General features: G+C 40.9%; 1 protein-coding gene across 1 annotated transcript in view; it reads right to left on the bottom strand.

Annotated features, from left to right (window-relative positions):
- The window catches only part of CACUL1 (CDK2 associated cullin domain 1), a 70604-nt gene that overhangs the window by 40902 nt on the left and 5666 nt on the right, over window positions 1–24036 (bottom strand). Inside the window, exons 2-3 of the mRNA XM_043475315.1 lie at window positions 6999–7125; window positions 6036–6138 (exon numbers count right to left, since the gene is read on the bottom strand). Coding sequence (XP_043331250.1) covers window positions 6036–6138; window positions 6999–7125 — 230 coding nt within the window. The remainder of the gene's footprint in view (window positions 1–6035; window positions 6139–6998; window positions 7126–24036) is intronic.

Below are 24036 nucleotides of genomic sequence, written 5' to 3'. Positions count from 1 at the left end.
CCAAAGTATTGGAGCTTCAGCTTCAGTATCAAGATTAGTCAGTCAAAAAAAAAAAACAGACTGGAGAAAGGAAGACCAGTGAGGAGAGCTCTGCACTAGGGTAGGCACTAGCCAACAGTGACAAGGATAGAGATGACAGCAGCGGGAATAAAAGGGGACAGAAACAGGTCAAACGACTGTATTCCATCAACCCTGACTATCACCTGGAAATAAGAGGTAGGGGAGAAAAAAGGAGTCACAGGTGAATATGAAATAACAAGCCTGAAAGTAAAACTGATTTGAGAGAAAAGGAATTTCAATTTATACATGAAGTATCCAAAAGGAGAAATCCAAGTTGAAATGTCTCATAGGCATTTGGAAAAGCTAGTTTGAGTCCTCACTTAAAGTATAATGATTGCTATAAGTTTCAACAGAATTTTCTAAAACTAACCAGAAAGAATATCATTTACTAAACTAATAAACCAATTTTGGTATATCAAAAAATCAGAACTGTAAATTCACATTTTGAGGCTTTGGAGACATGGGTAAAAAAATAGAATAGAGATGTTCACTACCATATTTAAAAACAGAGAAGTGAAGCACAAGTTCGGGAGAATGACTTAAAAAAAACCAAATGCAAAATATGTCACAGCTCAAACAATCTCATAGTTTAAGTAAAAAAAAAAAAAAAAAAGTGTAGATACACACACAAGAAAAATACAATAGTAAATAGAATACTAAGTAGGTTTAGCTATGAAAGTGATTTAATAAATTTAACAACAAAAAAGTTTTTAAGTTACCAAAGTGGTCAAAAGTCATTGTTTCCAAAATGGAAACAAAAAATGCATTTTTTCAAGAACAAGCAAGTTAAATTATGCTGTTATATTAAAACATTTAGGTTCAACAAATTAAAAGAATCTTTTAAAATGTCTAAAACCAATATTCTCTAGTTTTTAACTCAATAACTGGGGAACATGAAACATTATTTCATATACTCTTCAGTCCCTTCAATACAATATGGCTTTTGATAGAAATAAATAAATCATTCTGACTTATGTAAACTATACACACACCAGTAGTTATTTTAAGATGCTCTTGAAAGATAAGAGGCTGATGCCCTAAAGGTTCAATTCACTGATTATATTAACCCCAACACTAAATTTCTGATTTGTCTGCCAAATGCAAGTCACCCCACGCTTCTGTTTTAGCTCATGATAACATTATTTCACTATTAAATTCAGAGCTGCAAACAAAACATTCCACCCAAATGAAACTCTTCTGGCTCAAGGGGCCTGAGCATACTCTCAGGTTCTGTCCCGAATGAAAACTGTCCTTAAGGTCTCTATAAAGTAGAGATTACACTACAATTATGCCACACACCTGCAACACTGAATAAATTAATATACTGGATTAAGTGAAAAATGAATAAATTAATAAAATGCCTACACAATTAGTTAGGACTTCCCAGGTGGCTCAGTGGTAAAGAATCCGCCTGCCAACGCAGGAGACGTGGGTTTGATCTCTGGTCTGGGAAGATCCCCTGGAGAAGCAAAGGGCAACCCACTCCAGTGTTCTTGCCTGGGAAAGCTCATAGACAGAGGAGCCTGGTAGGCTATAATCCACGAGGTCACAAAGAGCTGGACACGACTTAAGAGACTGAACAACAGGCATCCAGGGACACAAAGATTAGTGGTCACTAATTATGCTACTCTTCCCACTGGTCAAATGTGATGCTGAACATTCACTTGACAAACATTTGATGAGCTGTAACTGTGCCAGGCACTACGGATAAAAAGACAAACAAGACAGAGTCCCTGCCCTCTAAGGAGGAAGGAGCTGTGAGGCGTCCAGATGTGGACACAGAAACAATACAGAGTTGTTATTGCCAAGATGCTATGAGTACACAGAAGAAAAAGTTCCAATGGCGTTTTGTTTGTCTGAGGGAAATGTGAGGGTGCTGGGAAGATTTTACACAGGTGGACACTAATGAGTTTAAGCCTGAGAAAAGAATGAAGCAGCACTGGCCAGGTAGTAAGCAAAGAAAAAGTATCTTAGACTTGAGAGTAAAGGAACCAGATATTTAGGTAAAGCCACTTCATTTTAACACTGAGAAAACTTGCAAGATGATATCAGCATGCTTAATCAAGAGGCAAATAGCTGCTGAGGGGCAAAAGTTGAGACCAGAGCCCAGGTCCCCATATTTTTATCCACTTCACCCTGCTATTTAATAATGGTTTGACTTAACAATTTTACAACAGAGATCATTTCAAAGTAAGATTTTTCATAGTCCCATGTTGCTGAATTCAAAGTAGGATATGCATTGATTCTAAAAATAAACTAAGTTTCCTGGTTTTACATAGTATATTATCTACATATTTATCAATATGGCTTTTAAAGTATTAGCTATCACCTAATATTAGCTCTGAAGAAGGAAATGGCAACCCACTCCAGTACTCTTGCCTGGAAAATCCCATGGACAGAGGAGCCTTGTAGGCTACAGTCCAGGGGGTCGCAAAGAGTCGGACACGACTGAGCGACTCCACTTCACTTCAATATTAGCTCACAAGAGCTATCACCGCTGTCTACATTTTAATTTTATAAGAATTATCCCTATATTAATATCAACCAAAAATTCTTTAGTTACCTAACATGCCATATTAGTAATGGTAGAGAAAACAGGCATTCTGATACACACTGAAGCTGAGGGGGCACGTAACTTGGCACAACTTTTGTGAACCACAAAATATGCACAAAGTACATGAGATGGCAGGCAGACCTCAGAAATACTATAGGTTCACTGCAGACCACCGCAATAAAGGAGAAGCCAATAAATCGAGTCACACGTATTTTTAGTTTTCCAGTGCTATAGTCTATTAAGTGTATAATAGCATTATGTCTAAAAAAAAAACCAATCAATGTACATACTTTAGTTTAAAAATACTTTACTGCTAAAAAATTCTAAACATCATCTGAACCTTCAGCAACCTGAAGTAATAATATCTCTGATCACAAATCACCATAACAAATATAATAATAATGAGAAAGCTTGAAATATTGCAACAATTGCCAAAATGTGCCACAGAGACACTCAGCAAACAGATGTCGTTGGGAAAATGACATCAGTAGACTTGCTCGGCTGGCGGTTGCTACACACCTTCAATTTGTAACAAATGCAGCGCCTGTGAACTGCAATAAAGTAAAGCACAATGAAACTCACAAGAGTGACTGTCCACTGCAGCACTGTTAGCGACAGCCAAAGACTGGAAGCAACCTAAATATTCACTGGTTAAAAGTGGTTAAATAAACTGAGGAACATCCACAAAGCAAGGTACACTGAACTATGGTGCATTTGTGATAAAGAATAAAGGAGCTCTACACACAGTCAGAGATCACGCTCCAAAACAGCAGAAACTCACTCTGAACTTCAGTGACTCACAGGCATTAGTTCCCTGTACAGTCCATCCTGGGCAAGTAACAGGTTACCTTTGGGTTACCAATAACTGATCAAGCAAATTTATGCCAGAAACTGTAGCCAAGTTAGACAGAGCATGATAATACTATACTACAAGGCCCTCTACCTTTAAAAATATTTTACAGTAATATTCTAACTAAGAATGAAAAGTCTTACACTGCTTACAAAATTAAGTACCAGAAAAATCTACTCAAGCAGAAACTGCGATACGACAAATAGCTTTGGCAAATCAGAACTCTTAATCAGTCAAATTAAGGACACACCTGAAGTCAGAGCACACGTATAAAATGTATCATAAAATCTCCAATTCACATTTCAAAGGTGACTCTTATAAGCAGACAAGTAATATATTTTATCCTTATAATGTGAACTGAAAGGTTTGCTTTCTGTTTTAGAAGACTATTTAACATTATTTCAATAATAGCAAAAGAGTACTAATAAAACGATCCTTTTTGAGATGAGTTCTTCGCTGATCTAATGAAATCTCTGGTATATCCTACACCCAGAAGACCACCTAGATTTCATGTTAAAAACAAGATCAAACTCAGATTTCTACTAGAAAAATTTTCATTATCCAAGATATAATCAATATTCATAAACATTCATTCACTTTTACTCAGTAAGTGATGCCTAGTGTGTATCAGACACTGGGCAAGGTACTAACAGCGCAATAATGAAGAAGACAGACATGCACCTCTGCTCTCTCAGGACACGGTACTGGGCCAGGGGGTGTGGGGAGAGGGGACAGCTAAACCAGAAATTACAATACACAATGAACTACCATGACATAGTCAGTATTAGAGAAGCACAGATAAGGGGTTCCCAAACCCAGACTTGGGGAACAAGGTATCAGAGAATGTTTTCCAAAACAAATGATGTCTGAGTTGCAGCTTGAATGTTAAGTTCACAATGACTGACAAAATAAAGAGGGCAGAGGAAAAGGAAGAATGTTTCAGGCAGTCAGCTTAACATGGCAAAAGCCAAGATGTGAGAGAGTACCTAAAGTGTTCATGGAACTGAAATAAGTTCAGGAACAGAAAGCCATTATGGCTGTTCAGTCGCTAAGTCATGTGTAACTCTGTGAACCCGTCAACAGCAGCCTGTCAGGCTTCCTCGTCCTTCACGATCTCCCGTAGTTTGCTCAAACTCATGTCCATTGAGTCAGTGATGTGATCCAACCATTTCATTCTAAACGCCATTAGGCTACAGAAATAAGCAGGAGTCCAGACAATGAAGGGCTTTCTAAATCCCATTAAGAAGCTTAGATGTTATTATAACAGGAATATGATTATCAGAGCTGTATTTTAGAAACAGTCACTCTAAAATGCAAGATTCTAGTTAGAAGTGGTAAAAGTAGAGGCACAGCACCAACTGAGATGAGCGTTTTAGAACACACCTAAAAAGACGTAGCCTGGACTGGATGATGGAAAGTGGACAGGAGCCAAGACAGAAGTAGAACATAAATGGGATTTGGCAATAAATTGGACGTGGGGATTCAGAGAGGGTAGTGTCAAGAATTATTAAGCAAACCATCCAAAGCTTCAATGCACGGGTCTTAGGTTTTACCTGTAATTCATATACAATGCCTAATACTAAATATATTTGTTAAATGAATAAAGATTTTGTATTTACATGTATATGTATGGCTGAGTCCCTTCGCTATTCAACTGAAACTATCACACCACTGTTTGCTAATAAGCTATACCCCAATACAAAATAAAATGTTTAAGAAGACCAAAAAGACAGATTTTGCATTTAATGGCAAAAAAGATGACGAAAACAATTTATACCAACAACAGGAAGAAGATATATTTGGCTATGATAAATACAACTCTGGCTATAATTTTTAAAGAAAAAGCTACTTTTACTTAGTACAACAACTTTTTGGGGTAAACAAAAACTAAGACACCTCAGACCACAAGAGACGTGAGGAACAATATCCAAATAGTAACCCAGCACTTGCTGGAAACTGGATATTTCAGAATTGCTGAAGCACGTCCTAACTGTGGGGTGGACCCTGGTGATCCACTGCTGAGGGACTTTTCTACACATCCTGTAATTTCTACACCACAACTAAAATGTGAACTGGCCCTGGAATAAAGACAGTACGTGACCTTCAAGCACTGGAAACTTTACTGAGGTGGGGAGGGCGAGAGTGCTATCAAGAAGCCAGCTGCTTCCTTAAACAAAATATTTCTGCAACTTTGCCCAGATTTTACAGCTGAGATGATGTTCATCTGTAGAAAGTTGACCAATAAAATGCTAACTTCAGTTGTTAATATTAGCAAATATTAGAAACTGGTAGGCTAATAACGCTTCAAAGATAACAATAAAAAAAAAAGTTCAGAAAAAATGAAAATATAAAATATACACACGTTCATAATACAAAAGTCACCAAAGACTGAGGTTAACAGAACAAATAAGGTTTTAAAGAAAAGAAATGCTGACATGGTTAATAAATGGAATTAAAGTTAGAAATACACATAATCTAAAAATGTCCACAGTTTTGTCAAATTTTCAAATTAATCTATTCCCAAGATGAGACAGTTTGAAGAAGCAAAAATCATTACAATCAGTTCTTTACCTGCAGCTCCTTTGAGACTCGTTCTAAGTGGTTAGTTATCTTTTTAATCAGATCACTGTACATCTGCTCCGAGTGCTGCTGGCACACACATTTATACACACAACTGTGGGGAGGAAGGCAGACAGAAAAATCAAGGGTGACACACTCCATCAGCCCAAGGGAGAGGCATCCCCTCAATACATAACCACTGGTGAATTAAGTCGGGCCTAACAAAGTGACCAATGCAACTCTTACACAAAAATGTACTCTGCCCCAGTCAGTGTTCAAATGGAACGGCCAGCACTGCCAGCTACAAAAATCTTTCTGAGGATCCTATTAACTACTTTATCAGTACTAGATAACCTAACACTGGGTAATAATCTGAGTTTGACAACTATTTAAAAGTCAGCTTCTTTCTTTGATATTAACGAACATCAAAATAAGGACGAGTGAGTGACACACAGCACAGTTTCTAACTCACAAGTGTTTGCAGTGCAACGTCTGTGATTCACTTGTGTAGAACAGCACAGTTGTCACTTCCTCCTCTTGTGACTGGGCTGATCTGACATCCCACCCCAGTCCTCAATAATGTGCTACCTTCACTTACCAGGAGCTGGGAAACAAAATCACCAAAGATAGGTAAACTTGTGTATCGTAAACATCAACAGAACAAGCCAGCACTTCCCCACAAGACTAAAAGGACAATGTTTTTTTTTAACCTTTTTCACTGACCTCTATAATTTCTGCATTGTGTTTGGTGGGGGTGGCAGGCTGAGGTAGGGTGAACAATACTTTGATTTGAAAACCAATTCTGAAGTAAGAAGTACAAATAAAAATCCCAATCCACAAGTGTGTAACATATAAATTACTTATAGAGCCTCACTATATGTATCATATATTATATGCATACATACTGTCATAATTCAACTTGCTGTGAACCTCAATATACCCTCTAAAATTCAAGCAAATAAAATCTTGACTTACCTGTATATCTGTTCATAGGATATGGGGATATAGTCACCAGGACTCTGAGTTAAAAGCTGATCTATGGCACCATCCAATTTTGGCCAGTATGTGCTCTTATAATCTTCAATAGTTATAACATTCATTACTAAAAGTAAAAAGTAAGATGAATATTACTATGTGCCACATATAAAATAAACACAAATCACAGCAGTTTTTTAAATTCCTCTCACTAATTTTACACTGACAATTTATCACCTAAATACAACTCAATTATTATTTCATTTCCAATTTCAAAAAGCCCAGTCTGATCTGGGAATTTAAGCAGCCATTAATTATGATTTTAAAAATCACTATACAAAAGAAAAACAAAAAATTACTATAAATCTACCTATCGTTAAAAATAACAAAACAAGCAATTCTCTCTGGTTCCCTTTGCAGTTTTCTGTGATGACTGGAGCATTCCTAACATGCACTGACCTTCAAATACACATTGTCCATGACGCGACAAGATGGCCTATTCATGAACCGCAATAAAGTTCTAGGAAACTTAACTTCTAATCAATCTTTACAGAAACCCCTGGGAAAATCTACCTAAGGAAATGACTGTGGAGATTAAATTCCAAATGCTACAGTGCTAGAAACTTGCTAAGATTTTACGGCACCACCAGGAGCTCCTGGACATGACAATAGCTGTAATGTAGGCTCACGCGATCCCACCCTTTAGATAAGTCCAACAGAAAAATGTCGAGGAACTGCAGCCATAAGTTGAAGGCTTACCTCATTCCTAATGGCTGGCTCTTATTCCTCCAGGATGGGTTTAATAAAGCATTTATATAACAGCCTGTCCTAACTGTGAAATCCAGGGGTATAATGGGTACCTGACAGCACTGTAACGCTAATAGTGAAAAGAGCTACCCAAAGCACCTAAAATAACTTGCATTTTAGGAGTCTTGACAGGAGCTAACAACTACTAGATCAGCCATTTTACTATTGAGTTTACCAGAAACTTGGGAGCAGAAGGGTGATTTCCCCCAAGAGGACACAGCTCATCACTGGCAGTGGTACCAGGAAAAGCAAAGTCTTGATCTGGTATCTTTCTATCACATTAATGTTAGTCACTCAGTCATGTCGAACTCTGTGACCCCATGGACTGTAGCCCACCAGCATCCTCTGTCCATGGAATTCTCCAGGCAGGAATACTGGAGTGGGTTGCCATTCCCTCCTCTAGGGGATCTTTCCGATCCAGGGGTCAAACCCAGGTCTCCTGCATTGCAGGCAGATTCTTTATGGCCTGAGCCACCAGTCCATTTCCCAATTTTAGGTTCACTAAGGTTCAAGATGTTTCTCACATCTATGTGCCACATCTACTGTGTCTGTTCAAGATTTTCTTTAATTCACTTTTTTTTGTTGGCTTTAATATACTTAAAGGACACTTGAGTTAACTAGTGATTTGCACAACATGGAATATCTGCTAAGTGAAAGAATCAGACCAAAAAGGCTATATATATATACATATATATATATATATATATATATATATATATATACATATATGGTAAGACTCACTTATTTATAAAGGCAAAATTGTAGGGAGGAAAACAGATCAGCAGCTGCCAGAGACTAGAAGGTTGAAAGAGGGACTGTATACAAAGGGGAAGCAGGAGGAAACGTTTAAGACAATGGACTCTTTTGTATGGATACGTGGTAGCGGAAACACCACTCCGTGCATTTCTCAAAACCAAGAGGACTAATCCCTATAAAAAATACATTCACTGTATGGAAAAAAAAAAAATTCAACCAGGATGTAGTGGTAAAGATGGAGTGTAAACTGTGACAGATAAATCTAATTTACAAATGAATCACATAGCTGCCATTAAAAAAAGGGCTGAGGTGGGAGGGAATGGAGACCAAAGTAATGTTTTGACTACATATAAGGCTAAAGACAAAAAGAACTGTACATGCATGTGCACACACAGGCACGCACACAAAAGGCAGAAGGTGGCCAGATCGTGGAGGGCCTTATGAGCAGTGGAGACTCCGCCTTTCACTCTGAGTAAGAGGAGGAGGGTTTTGAGCAGCCAAGTTACGTAATCTTTGATTTTCTATGTATCATTCCAGCCGCCTTGCGCAAGAAAGCTGTGAGCGGTGGGGGGTTGGACCGTGTGAGAGCGGTAAGGGCCAGAGGAAAGGCCAGACTCTGTACATGTTTTAAGGGAAAGCCAACAAGATTTGCTGATGGTTTGGATGTGGGATGTGAGAGAAGGGTCAAGGATGACTCTGAAGTTTTTAGCCTGCGCATCAAAGGATGGGGATCCCATTGACTAAGATGAAGAGGACGCAGGAGAAGTCCAGCACGTTTTGCAGTTGTAACTGCTGGTACCCCACCCACTTACTCTGCCCACAGAGGCCGTGGTAGACACCTACCACTATTCGCCACAGTGCTCTCTGGCTGCCACTGCTCTGTCTGAAGGAGGGGCAGGTTGGAAGTTCAAGAGAATTAACACCCCAGGAGGCACCATCAAGTCATGACTAATGAGACCTCGGGGAGCAAATACCCGCATCTGCCTTTACTCTGGGTGAGTGCTGCGCCGACTCCCAGGTCCCCACTGGGAACACACTCCAGTAGCCACCATGCTGACTTCCTTACTGGCTTCCTTACCATCCCTGTCTCTCATCTCCACACTCTGACAGGTGCTTCCTAGAATCACCTCCTTGGGCGTAAAACTACCCGTCTTCAAACAAAACAAAGAAAAAAAAACAACTCATCAAAAACAGAAAAGTAGTGCCATTGGCAACATACCCATAGACATAAATACAGTTATTAAGTTCCATGAGGTTCTACTGCCTTGAAATATTGAGTGAAGTTTGCTTTCCCCGTGATAAAAGGGGATCAGCAGATGTTGCAAAGTGTCACAAACTAGCTCCAAAATACCACCTTCCCCTATGCCAAGTCCCTTCACTGTTTAACAACACTGTTAATCGGCTATACCCCAATACAAAACAAAAAGTTTAAAGTTTGAAGAAAAAAAACTGAAAATAACTGAAAACCAAAGTACTTACTATGTGATTCTAGGTTACTGAACCTATCAGTGTGGGGGAGACCATAGGACAGAGGAGACTGGTGTGATGCAGTCCATGGGGTCACAGAATTGGATACAACTTAGAGACCGAACAACAATACAACATCAGTGTCCATCATCTAAACCACACCATATACCTGCTCTATGCTCAAAGCTGGGAACTGAAGAAGGTAACATGTTCAGATCAGAAAGAAAACTTCAAGTTCCAAAAGCCAAGAATGCACAGGCCAACCCATGGGCTCCTGGACAGCTCAGTTCAATGAACTCCACCCGGCACTGTAGCTGGGGAGCCGCCTGCTTTCCATGCACAGGTCTCACACTTCTACAAATCTCCAAGGTAAAGATCTGATGGAGGAAAAAGAACCTAAGATGTGAAGTCCCACAGGTGTAAGGACAGAATGAAGTCCCAGTACAAAAGCAAAGATTTCTGATGCCTCTCAGATATCTTTCATGTGGCACTAAGAAAAAAAAAAGAAAAAACTCTGCTTTTAAATATCTTTGAGAAGAGACCTTCAAACCAAAATGAAAAAGGCACAAGTCACAGCAGAAAATCTTAACTCCTATTTCCACATCTAAAAAGAAGTTATATCTATTTGCACATACATTTTGCTTGAAAAACAACAGAAAACCAATTCACTTACATGCTACCTATCATGGAGTGAATGTTCACATTCCCTCAAGACTCATGTGTTGAAATCCTAACCCCCAGGGTGATGGTATTAGGAGGTGGAGCCTTTGGGAGGTTTTCAGATCATGGGGGTGGATCTGCATGAATGGACTGAGTGACTCTAGAGAGCCCCCTCACCCTTTCCACAATATGAGGACCCAGGGAGAAGGTGGCCTTCTATGAGCCAAGAAGCAGGCTCCCTCACCAGACTCCCAGTCTGGCAGGGCCTTGATCCTTGACTTCTCATCTCCAGAAATGTGAGAGATAAATAAGCCACCCTGTCTACGACAGTCTGGCCCAGCAGCACGAACACTAGCTAACATGTGGCTTCTCAGGAGCCACCCAATCTTCACCGTAGTAGAAAGGAAAGCAGAACACAGATAAGCATCTGCCAGAGCTACAGGGAGTTTGAAGAATGAGCACTGGTTGGTTTTCATACCTTTAGCCAAAGATCAAGAAGGTTTTTCATATCACTCTTCAGTCAACACTTAAAATAACAATCCCGACAACTTTTAAAATATTTAATTCCTTGCTAATCTCAACCCAATCTGATTTAAAACAAATCAAATAATATTAGCCATTTGTTTATCTAACACTTGATACAGCCTCAAACAATGTGTGTGTGTGTGTGTGTACCCACACAGCCTTGTGTGTGTGTGTGTGTGTGTGTACCCACACAGCCTTGAATTCTAAAAGTAGATCCTCTTGTTAGAGAAATGTAAGCAATCCCTTTCAACTTCGCCCACAAAAAAGTTCAGACTAATCAAAAGAAATATAAAATACGGAACCTAAACAAAACCTAACTGAATTTTATCTAGGTTAGATTTCCCAGCTTGAAAAAAAATGCACTATCTTTCAAACTGCCTAAAGAAGATATTCTAAACTCAAATACCTACAAGGCCCAGGCCAGTAACATAGATGAGTAAAACAGACCTGGCACAAGAATAAAAAAGAGCTGTGAGCATTTCAATGAAGCGGGGAATGTATATGCCCTCTAAGAGACATTTAAGTTCAAAAAATTTAAAAACCCTATAGCCTCAAAACATCATGTCACAAAGCTTAAACTTTGAACCTCATAAGATAACAAGCTCACATAGCCTACTGAGAAAGTACTACAACTGATCTTTACTAAAATAAAGTGAAATAAGATCTGAAACTCATGGAATAGCTGGAATCTGAAGTCTAGAAAGTACTGTCAGGTTGTAAATAAACGAGAAACTACTGGGGATATGTAATTCATAACAGGCAAGAATAACTATCTTCCACTTTCATACTTTGTTATCCAAGTAACTTATCAACACTTGACATATTATGTGTTAATTATCAATCTTCCTCAAACCAGACATAAACCCTTTGGAGAAGGAATTCATTCAATGCTAGATTCCCAACTCCAAACTAGCACGTGATAGGTATTAAATAATGCATGTGAAGTAAATTAATTTAATGAAATACAAAGTAAATGTTTAACATAAAAACAGTTCAACGCATACTACTTATCAGTAGCTTTGGAATTAAAGTGCATTTGGTTTCACAGACTAAAGCAAACCAGGTAAGCCCTACCAGATATTCCTTTTGAGGTTTTTCTTGTTATTTTTTTGTAAGGGGAGGATATATTCCGAAATTATAGCAGACGTTATTAACTCATTCTAGGTCTACTGCAAAGACTGGTCCCTCCCTTGGATCAGTGGCTCCGAAAATGTGATACCAGGAGCATCATCAGCACCAGTTGGAAACCTGTTCACTTGATGTAAATGCAAAGCACGGCCAGGCCCCAACCCAGACCTTGGGGTCAGGAGAGGAGGGAGGGGGTAACACGGTGCAGAGATGCCTTTGAGCCCTCCAGGTGATTCTGCTGCCTGCTTCTTTTTTTTTTTGCATTTATTTTTATTAGTTGGAGGCTAATTACTTCACAACATTGCAGTGGGTTTTGTCATACATTGACATGAATCAGCCATGGAGTTACATGTATTCCCATCCGATCCCCGCCTCCCACCTCCCTCTTCTACCCGATTCCCTCTGTCTTCCCAGTGCACCAGGCCCGAGCACTTCTCTCATGCATCCAACCTGGGCTGGTGATCTGTTTCACTATAGATAATATACATGTTTCGATGCTGTTCTCTCGAAACATCCCACCCTCGCCTTCTCCCACAGAGTCCAAAAGTCTGTTCTGTAAATCTGTGTCTCTTTTTCTGTTTTGCATATAGGGTTATCGTTACCATCTTTCTAAATTCCATATATATGTGTTAGTATGCTGTAATGTTCTTTATCTTTCTGGCTTGCTTCACTCTGTATAATGGGCTCCAGTTTCATCCATCTCATTAGAACTGATTCAAATGAATTCTTTTTAACAGCTGAGTAATATTCCATGGTGTATATGTACCACAGCTTCCTTATTCATTCATCTGCTGATGGGCATCTAGGTTGCTTCCATGTCCTGGCTATTATAAACAGTGCTGCGATGAACATTGGGGTGCACGTCTCTCTTTCAGATCTGGTTTCCTCAGTGTGTATGCCCAGAAGTGGGATTGCTGGGTCATATGGCAGTTCTATTTCCAGTTTTTTAAGAAATCTCCACACTGTTCTCCATAGCGGCTGTACTAGTTTGCATTCCCACCAACAGTGTAAGAGGGTTCCCTTTTCTCCACACCCTCTCCAGCATTTATTGCTTGTAGACTTTTGGATAGCAGCCATCCTGACTGGCGTGTAATGGTACCTCATTGTGGTTTTGATTTGCGTTTCTCTGATAAAGAGTGATGTTGAGCATCTTTTCTGCCTGCTTCTTAAGAGAACCACTGCCCACTGCTCCTACTCCGCTCAGAACAGCCGGGGGTCACAGGCGCTCCTCTGTTCTCTGCTAGCACATGGTTGCTGGGTCTGAACAACTTCAATCGCAGAACAAATAAAGGTGCACGAGTAACAAAGAAAACAATTTCAAGGGCAGCTAGTCAAAAAAGCCTTCAAGTTCTAGTCTTCCATTCCCTTCTCCCCACCAAAAAAGCCACCCTCATTAAGAATTGGCTCCTTAAGGAGAATATAGTATTGGCAATTATGAAATAAATGATTAAGCCAAATTAAACAGGCTAAATTATGTCTCAAGCATAATGACTTTTTAGATTAATTACAACTAATTACAATGAGATAATCTGACAAGTCGACTAGGAGAAAAAAGATCTGGCTAGGGTAAATGATTTAAGAGAAAAATTATGATTTCTTGTGGTCACAGTGTGCCCATCTATCAATAAATCTGTGTGGTTTAAAACTTTACCCCCTGGTAGAATAATATCCAACATAAGGGGAAGTCTGAAATCTTTCAAGCAATGGAGAGAACAAAGTCTGTAGAATGGGGAGAATCCTTTGGGGGAAAAAAAAAAAAAAAAGAACAGAGTAGAAGAGAATTAGAATCAGAATAAGGCTGTGCAGGTTAGCAAATAAATGCAGTTTTACTCTTTCTTTAAAAAAAGAAAATCCCAGTTACTTATTTCTCTCAACAGGAAAATAACTTGATCCAAGCAAAGAGAACAGTAGTTTAGCTGCTCCCAAGAGAACTGCCCAGTTGGGGAAAAAACAGTAAAAGAAGTTACCAAATCCTTTAAATATATTTTTCCATATTAGAAAGAAAAAAACAAAACCTGTACCAGCTACTCAGATATATTTTGATTCACTGTTAAAAGATGATAGCTAATGTTAAATCCTAATAAAGGAATTGTTTCTAAAGTAAGCTAAAACTTTTTAAAAGCTGTATGCTCTATGGGGAGTTTTTAAGTTTTAAGTTCTAAGTTGCATGTGTCTGGGAAGTTTCTAAGTTTTAGGGTATATGGTTTGTATAATTTAATTTAAACACTATGAACAATATAAAATATCTACTGTGATCATTAATAAGTCATTCTTTGTAATGTTGTTCAGTTCAGTTCAGTCGCTCAGTCGTGTCTGACTCTTTGCAACCCCATGAATCACAGCACACCAGGCCTCCCTGTCCATCACCAACTCCCGGAGTTTATTCAAACCCATGTCCATCAAGTCGGTGATACCATCTAACTATCTCATCCTCTATCGTCCCCTTCTCCTCCTGCCCCCAATCCCTCCCAGCATCAGGGTCTTTTCCAATGACTCAACTCTTCGCATGAGGTGGCCAAAGTACTGGAGTTTCAGCTTCAGCATCAGTCCTTCCAATGAACACCCAGGACTGATCTCCTTTAGGATGCACTGGTTGGATTTCCTTGCAGTCCAAGGGACTCTCAAGAGTCTTCTCCAACACCACAGTTCAAAAGCATCAATTTTTCGGCACTCAGCTTTCTTTACAGTCCAACTCTCACATCCATACATGACCACTGGAAAAACCATAGCCTTGACCAGACGGACCTTTGTTGGCAAAGTAATGTCTCTGCTTTTTAAAATGCTATCTAGGTTGGTCATAACTTTCCTTCTAAGGAGTAAGCATCTTTTAGTCTCATGGCTGCAATCACCATCTACAGTGATTTTGGAGCCCAAAAAATTAAAGTCTGATACTGTTTCCACTGTCTCCCCATCTATTTCCCATGAAGTGATGGGACCAGATGCCACGATCTTAGTTTTCTGAATGTTAAGCTTTAAGCCAACTTCTTCACTCTCCTCTTTCACTTTCATCAAAAGGCTTTTTAGTTCCTCTTCACTTTCTGCCATAAAGGTGGTGTCATCTGCATATCTGAGGTTATTGATATATCTCCCGGCAATCTTGATTCCAGCTTGTGCTTCTTCCAGCCCGGCATTTCTCATGATGTACTCTGCATATAAGTTAAATAAGCAGGGTGACAATATACAGCCTTGACATACTCCTTTTCCTATTGGGAACCAGTCTGTTGTTCCATGTCCAGTTCTAACTGTTGTTTCCTGACCTGCATACAGGTTTCTCAAGAGGCAGGTCACGTGGTCTGGTGTTCCCATCTGTTTCAGAATTTTCCACAGTTTATTGTGATCCACACAGTCGAAGGCTTTGGCGTAGTTGTTATACCCATGTAAATACTAAGTTACATTCATGTAAACAAATAACTAGATTAACATTTTGGTCCAGGTAAGACTTGTAAGATAAAGACACTTGAGCCTTGGAAGAAAAGCTACGACAAACTTAGAGTATTAAAAAGTAGAGACCACACGTATTAAAACGTAGAGACATGCATATTAAAAAGTAGAGACAGCACTTTGCCCACAAAAGTCCATCTAATCAAAGCTATCGTTTTTCCAGTAGTCATGTATGGATGTGATAGTTGTACCATAAAGAAGGTTGAGCACCGAAGAACTGATGCTTTCAAACTGTGGTGCTGGAGAAGACTCTTGAGAGTCTTGTGGACTGCAAGGAAATCCAACCAGTCCATCCTAAAGGAGATCAACCCTGAATATTCATTGAAAGGACTGATGCTGAAGCGGAATACTCTGGTCACGTGATGAGAACAGCCAACTTTTGGAAAAGACCCTGATGCTGGGAAGATTGAGGGCAGGAGAAAGTGATAACAGAGAATGACACGGTTGGATGGTATTACCCACTCAATGGACACGAGTTTGAGCAAACTCCTGGAGTTAGTGAAGAACAGGGAAGCCAGGTGTGCTGCAGTCCACGGAGTCACAGTCAGACATGACTGAGTGACTGAAAACAACTGTATGAAACTACATAACCTGCTTTGCCTTGCTTCAAATGACATGTTTCTTTCCCCAAACACCACAAAACTTACACAGAAATACATTCCACTATTATTTTACTCAATTTGAAAAAATGTAATAGAAGAGTTGGGGCTTCCCTGGTAGCTCAGCTGGTAAAGAATCCACCTGCAATGCAGGAGACCCTGGTTCAATACCTGAGTCATGAAGTTCCCCTGGAGAGGGATAAGCTACCCACTCCACTATTCTTGGGCTTCCCTGCTGGCTCAGACAGTAAAGAATCTGCCTGCAATGCAGCAGACATGGGTTTGATCCCTGGGTTGGGAAGATCCCCTGGAGGAGGGCATAGCAACCTACTCCAGTATTCATGCCTGGAGAATCCCCATGGACAGAGGAACCTGGAGGGCTACAGTCCATGGGGTCGCAGAGAGTCAGACACAACTGAGCGACTAAGCACACAGCAAAATAGAACAGTAGAAAATTCCTTCATCATTACTATCTTACAAACAGAAAACAGCCGCTGTGGCCTACCAGCAGGATTGAAATCAACGTTACTTTAGAATAATTCCTGCATATCATTCCACAATTATAATATCACACTTGAGCCTGTGACAGTTTCCACAATGAACATGTTATATATGAAAGTACATATATGAAAACGGTCAAGTGCTATCAATATATCCTTTATGGCTCCAACTCCAACTAATCCTAAATTTCCCCATGTTCAAATATAAAGCATCTGCTCAATTGAGATTCCACAGGTGTGAACCATGCTAACCGCAGGTCTGCCACAGTTTTAAAATTCTGTTACTTCTTGCAAGATTTAAAGTCAACTCTCCATGGCATTGACACCAGGAAAGTACTGCAGTAAGGCGCGCTGAGGTAGAAACACCAACAGGTGAGCTAATCTTGCCCTGCAGAACCCTAAGTTCACAGGAGGACAGTGAGCAAGGTTAGAGGCAGAGAGTTGGTGGGTGGAGTGGGAAGGGTGAAGACTGGTTACAAATCTGTAGACTAAACAATGAGAAAGAGAGGATTATTCTGCACAGAAACTGACAGATAAGAAATTAGGACTCAAGGACAAGATACACGGTAGGTGGGTGCATAGGTGCGAAGTTCAGGGCTGGTGGGTTGAACTGAAGTCAAAAGTCAAAATAAAAAATGCTCAAACATCCAACCCTGCCCTTTTTCTTTAATTCTAGAATGCCACTGGCAAGGAGTAGTATTTACTTCCTATTTGGCAGTTCACCCAAGAAAACAGCAGTTCTGCATCCAATTAGCCTACAGAGAAGCCCAACACTTAAAAGGGCAAAGTCCCTTGTAAACAAAGAGCTACCAATCAGCCTTTTCACTTTTAAATATGAATAGCTAGCAAAGGATCACCAAAATTTGCAAGGTTTCAGACGCGAGAGACCAAAACAAACAAAAAATTGTAAAAACATAAAAGCAAAGATAATCAAGAGAATAAAAGAAAACTTAAAAAAAAAAAACTTTATAATTACTGTGCTCAGAGAGGACAAAAATTAAAAATGGTGATGAAAAAGAAGCAATCCAAACACTCTCAAGATTAAAAACACAGCCACTGTTAAAAATCCAAAAGAAAACAGCAAGAAATTCTCCCTGAGTTTAGAGAAATACAGTAATAGTTTAAGAGAAATAGAATATACTGAAAAATAGTTAACAGACTTAGAAGACCAAGGCAGGAAATTCGACATCTGACTACGAATAATTTCAGAGAACAGAGAGAATGGAAAGGGAGAGAAACACCGACTCACTAGCCTGAAAAGCGTCCCGGTGACTCTCTCAAGGGAAAAGGCCACGCACAAAATAACAGGAATAAACACTGTACCTGAACTCTCCACTGTAATACTGCAAATTAAAAGTAAATGAAGCAACACTTGAAAAATTGCTTACATAAGAATTCTCTAACCAAAGTGTCAATCGAGTATGAAGGAGCATTTTTATATATTCAACACCTGAAACTACTATCCATACACATTTTTCTCAAGAGTTTGCTAGAAGGTATGTTTTACACACACACACACAGGTATATACCAGTAAAAAGGAAGATATGAAGTGAGGTGGCCAAGACGGCAGAGTAGAAAAATCCTGAGCTCATCCCTTCTGCCATGGATACACCAAAATTACAGCTCCTTACAGAGAAGCTATGATGAGAACGGCCCAAAAACTAGCAGAAAAGCTATTCCACAACTACATACCTAAAGAAGGAATCACAATGAGCCAACTAGGAGGAGACTCAGTACACTCAGGACTCACAATTCCAGGTCAGGGGTCCACAAATGGGAGGAATATCACAATCACAGAGGTTCTCTACAAGGAGCGAGGCTCCTGAGCCCACCTCAGGCTCTCCCACCCAGGGCTCCGGCACCAGGAAGATGAGCCCCAGAACCTCTGGCCTTGAAAAGCAGCAGGGCTTGTGTTCAGGAGAGCCTGAACACACTTGCGGATCCTGGAGAGCCCCCGGAGAGGCAGGAGGCAAACCGCAACTCCCCCTGGGGGTGGAGATGCTGGCAGCAGCCATTAGGGGGCGCTCCTTCTACCAAAGTAACACAGCCCTGGCAAGGGACGCTTTGGAATCCTCCCATAGCTTATTAGTGCTGGGGCTTACCCGCCCACCAGCAGGCCAGCCCCAGGCCCAAGGCCAGGCAGACAGCAGCGGGAAGCCTACCTCACCCTCCAGCAGGCTTCCACCCACCACCTGAGGCAGGCTTCACAGCCAGGCTGGGGCCAGTCCCACCCACCACTGCACCAGCCACAGCAGCTCCCCATAGAAGGGCGCAGGCAGCCCCAGGGGGCACCCCTAGAACATCTAACTCTGGTGACCAGCAAGAGTGCTGCTGGGGCCCACAGGATGCCTCCTACAGGGGCCAGCACTCCCAGACAGGGAATGTAGTCACCCTACCCAACCCAGCGACCTGCACAAAATGAGCAGAGGAACATGCTCCAAAGAAACAAGAAAAACCTCAGAAAAAGAACTAGATGAAGTGGAGATACACAATCTACTCAATAGAGTTCAAGGTAATGATCATAAAGACACTTCCTAACTCAGAAGAATAGATAAACATGGTAAGATTTTAAATTCCAAACTGGGAAAGGAGTACGTCAAGGCTGCATATTGTCACCCTGCTTATTTAACTTCTATGCAGAGTACATCATGAGAAATGATGGGCTCGATGAAGCACAAGCTGGAATCAAGACTGCCAGAAGAAATATCAGTAACCTCAGATATGGAGATGACACCACCCTTATGGCAGACGGCAAAGAGGAACTAAACAGCCTCTTGATGAAAGTGAAAGAGGAGAGTGAAAAAGTTGGCTTAAAACTCAACATTCAAAAAACGAAGATCATGGCATCTAGTCCCATCACTTCATGGCAACTAGATGTGGAAACAATAACAGACTATTTTCTTGTGCTCCAAAATCACTGCAGATGGTGACTGCAGCCATGAAATTAAAAGGGACTTGCTCCTTGGAAGAAAAGCTATGACCAACCTAGATAGCATATTAAAAAGGAGAGACATTACTTTGCCAACAAAGGTTCGTCTAGTCAAGGCTATGGTTTTTCCAGTAGTTATGTATGGATGTGAGCATTGGACTATAAAGAATGCTGAGCGCCAAAGAATTGATACTTTTGAACTGTGGTGTTGGAGAAGACTCTTGAGAGTCCCTTGGACTGCAAGGAGATCCAACCAGTCCATCCTAAAGGAAATCCGTCCTGAATATTCATTGGAAGGACTGATGCTGAAGCTCCAAAACTTTGGCCACCTGATGCAAAGTACTGACTGGGAAAGACTAAAGGCATGAGGAGAAGGGGACGACAGAGGATGAAATGGTTCGATGGCATCACCATATCGATGGACATGAGTTTGAACAAGCTCCAAGCCTGGAGTGCTGCAGTCCATGGGGTCGTGAAGAGTCAGACACAACTGAGCAACTGAACTGAAGATTTTAAAATAGAAAATACTGAGAACCAAACAGAGCCTAAGAACACAGTAACTGAAATTAAAAATACACTAGGGGCAATCGACAGTAGATTAGATAATACAGAGTAACCGACTGCTGATCTGGGAAGACAACAGTAGAAATCACCCAAGTTGAACAGACATTAAACTTCTGTTCCAGTACTTCCAATATTCTAAAGCACAAGAAACGGGAAAGCTCAGCTAACCCACTGCCAACGGACCTCTCCACCCAAATGTCCCACAGATAACTGAGACACACACAGACATACACCCCTTCCTATACTCCTTCCATATCCATATCCTCCCTTCTTCACCCCCAAATTTTATAGACTATAGTCCCCAAATGCTTTCAAATTGTGGTGCTGGAGAAGACTCTTGAGAATTCCTTGGACAGCAAGGAGATCAAACCAGTCAATCCTAAAGAAAATCAACCCTGAATATCCATTGGAAGGCCTGTTGCTGAAGCTCCAACACTTTGGCCGCCTGATGCAAAGGACTCTTTAGAAAAGACCCTGATGCTGGGGAAGATTGAAGGCAGGAGAAGGGGATGACCCAGGATGAGACGGTTACAGAGCGTCGCCGACTCAATGGGCAAGAATTTGAGCAAACTCAGGGAGACAGTGAAGCCCAGGGAAGCCTGGCGTGCTGCAGTTCACAGAGCTGCAACGAGCCGGACACAACTTCGCGACCGAACAAGTCCCGGGATATTTCCAAAATCTGAAACCACCTCTGTTCCAATCCTTAAGTTGCTCAGGCTGTCATCTCTTGTCATTACAAGCCCCTAACCAATCTCTCATGTTTCCATTTACTCTCCTTTCTAATCGAACAGGCTAAGACAAATTTTACCAAGGTGACTCCCTGTGGCTCCTGTTCCTACAGAAGAGAATCCCATCTCTAACCTGGCATGCCCTTTGCATTTAGACCTCTCAATCTATCTAGGTTTAATCTGCGCCACTCCCTCCTCACACCCTACTTTCCTACAATAAGTTTAACTCTGAGTCTTCCACACAGGCTTCTCTCTGCCAAGGAAGTCTCTTCAAGCCCAACCCTGCCACCTCAGTCCTCCCAACAAACTGTTGTTCATTTTCAAAGATTCTTTTGCCCTCTGTGCTACCATGGACATACATAACTTTACTACAGCATTTAATTATAACATATCACAATCATCTGTCCATCAACCTCCATGCTAAATTCTGTCTCATTCATCATGAGGCTAAAATATTACCTTGGCATACAGAAGACAATAAATATCTGTTAGATAAAATGCCATCCTAGTCAGCACATCTGCAACTACTACTACTGCAAATTACTACTCCTCTAATCTGTAGAGGTTAACAGCCAAATAACTACAAACGATGAAAAGAAATATGAAAGGCCAGTTTGCTCTGCCAAGACAGATTACCAAAGAATACCCTTATATAGCTTTTAACAGTTTACAATGTGATTTAATCAGTATATGGTCTGCAGCTTACAGAGTTACAGTTTTTAAAGAGGAACTAAACAGTACTCATTTTCTTGAAGGATTTGGGACTGGGCCTTACATAAACATTACAATGGATTTCTCTTACAGTCTCACTTGTGCAATTTATATCAAAAAAATAGCAAGACAAGGGACTTCCCTGGTGGTCCAGTGGTTAAGAATCCATCTGCCAATGCAGGAGACATGGGTTCAATCCCTGGTATGGGAGGATCCCACATGCCCGGGAGGAACTAAGCCCATGGCCCACAACTACTGAGCCTGTGCTTGTGAATCCGCAAGCCACAACTACTGAGCCCACGGGCCACAGCTATTGAAACTCTCATGCCTGGAGCCCACGCTCCACAGCACGAGAAGTCATTACAGCGAGAAGCCCACACACCGCAGTAAGAGTAGCCCCGGGTCACCGCAACTAGGGAAAGCCCACACGCAGCAATGAGAACCCTGCGCATCTATAAATAAATAAACAAAGGCAAGACAAGATCCCCAACGAGATCCTGAAATTCAGACAGTCGACTGGTATCACAGTGATGTTTGGTGCTTTGGAGAAGGAAATGGCAACCCACTCCAGTATTCTTGCCTGCAGAATCCCATGGACAGAGGAGCCTGGCAGGCTATAGTCCATGGGGTTGCAAGAGTCAGACATGACTTAACGACTAAACCACCACCAACTCCACTAAGAGAGAAGGTGAGAAGACACCAAACCACCATCACCGATGCTATGAACAGTGCATATTTTAGGGCCTGATTAGCTGATCCACTTGGGAAAGAATCAATCAACCTGGAAACTGGCAGACAGGACCTGATCAGATAAAGAGCAACTTTATTTAGGATTTACTAAAATCGGTTAACACTTTCACTAAATTCAGAAGTCAATTTTAACAGACTTTTGAATCACTAATTTTAAAAAGTGATTTCATTGACTTCAATTAAAAATACTGTGAAGCTTTCATCTATCTGGAAAAGCTTCTGGGGCACTGGGCTCATAGTTCTCCTGAGATCATGCTACAAGATCATTAGTCAATGCAAAACCCCTCCCAACCCCCTCCTCCCATTTACCCGTTCACCGCCTTTTCATTCCATCTACCCATCCACTGTCTTTTATCCTCACACTCAGTCCCACCTGCCTGCAGCCCCAACACATTCAGACAGGGAACCATTCTAGCCTATTTAACAAATTTGGAATATAAACAGATGTGACATATGCTACATCTGAGCAGAGGCTTTCAAAGCCAATGGGTACTGCCGTCCATTCTCTTCTCTTTGCCTTGGCCAAGAGTGACAAGACCCAGAAGAGAGGTGTGCCTCAGAATGAGATGACGCGTGAACAGTGACAGCCAACTGTCAGCTAGTAACATAACACGGGCAAGAAAGAAATCCTTATTGTCCCGTAAGCTTCTGAAACTCGGGGGTTATTATTATAGAAAGTTGACAAATGTGCAATGAAAAACTGAAGTAAATCATTTCACTTCCCAAATTACATTCCATCAGTCAGACACACCTGAATGAGATTTGGAAGGGCAAAGTGAGGCAAATAACAGGTTATTGTTTGTGGCTGGTGGTTCTGGCGAGCAAGGTTAGAGACGTCAGTGAGTTTCAGTGTCTGGTCACCAACTTCAAGGATGAGGGAGGCAACTGTGATGATTCAAGAATGGTGGTGGAGGCAGCAACAGCAGCGTGCCCTGGGGAGTGGGCTGGTGGAGCAGCCTCACTGAATTCACGCCTCCAACCTCGCCAACAATTTGCAGAGGACCTGGTTTTTGCTATTAAATCTCCTATTGCTTTAGATACCTAGTGTTTTCTTGGACTGAACTGTGCTTGATGAAGTATTTGGTACCAGAGGAGTTACAGGACACAGACTCTGAAGTTAGGAAGCTGGCTTTGGTTTGCCAACCTAATTAGATTTAAAGGCAATGATGGGCATTGCCACCATTAGATAACATAATGCTAACACTATATGACATGGAGCGGCAAAGAAAAACCTATCACCTGTAGCTACCTCGAATAAACGTCTTCTTGAAGAAAACAACATGGCAGACCGCTACAGCTGCTATGATGGAAATAAGAAAGACAAGAACTGTGGAGTGGGCTCATTCTGATGACAGGTGAAAGCTTTAAAAAAACATTTAGCGCAGTAAACTGAGGACCAAAGAACATCCATGATTGCAAAAAAAAAAAAAAAATGCCCTTTAATGCTTAAAGGCACAGGATTGATAGAGCTA

Source organism: Cervus canadensis, chromosome 8 (genome assembly GCF_019320065.1).
Source record: "Cervus canadensis isolate Bull #8, Minnesota chromosome 8, ASM1932006v1, whole genome shotgun sequence".
NCBI classification, from domain to species: Eukaryota; Metazoa; Chordata; class Mammalia; order Artiodactyla; family Cervidae; genus Cervus; species Cervus canadensis.
The sequence above is the reverse complement of the archived record's forward strand: the minus strand, read 5'-3'. Positions and strand labels throughout refer to the sequence as shown.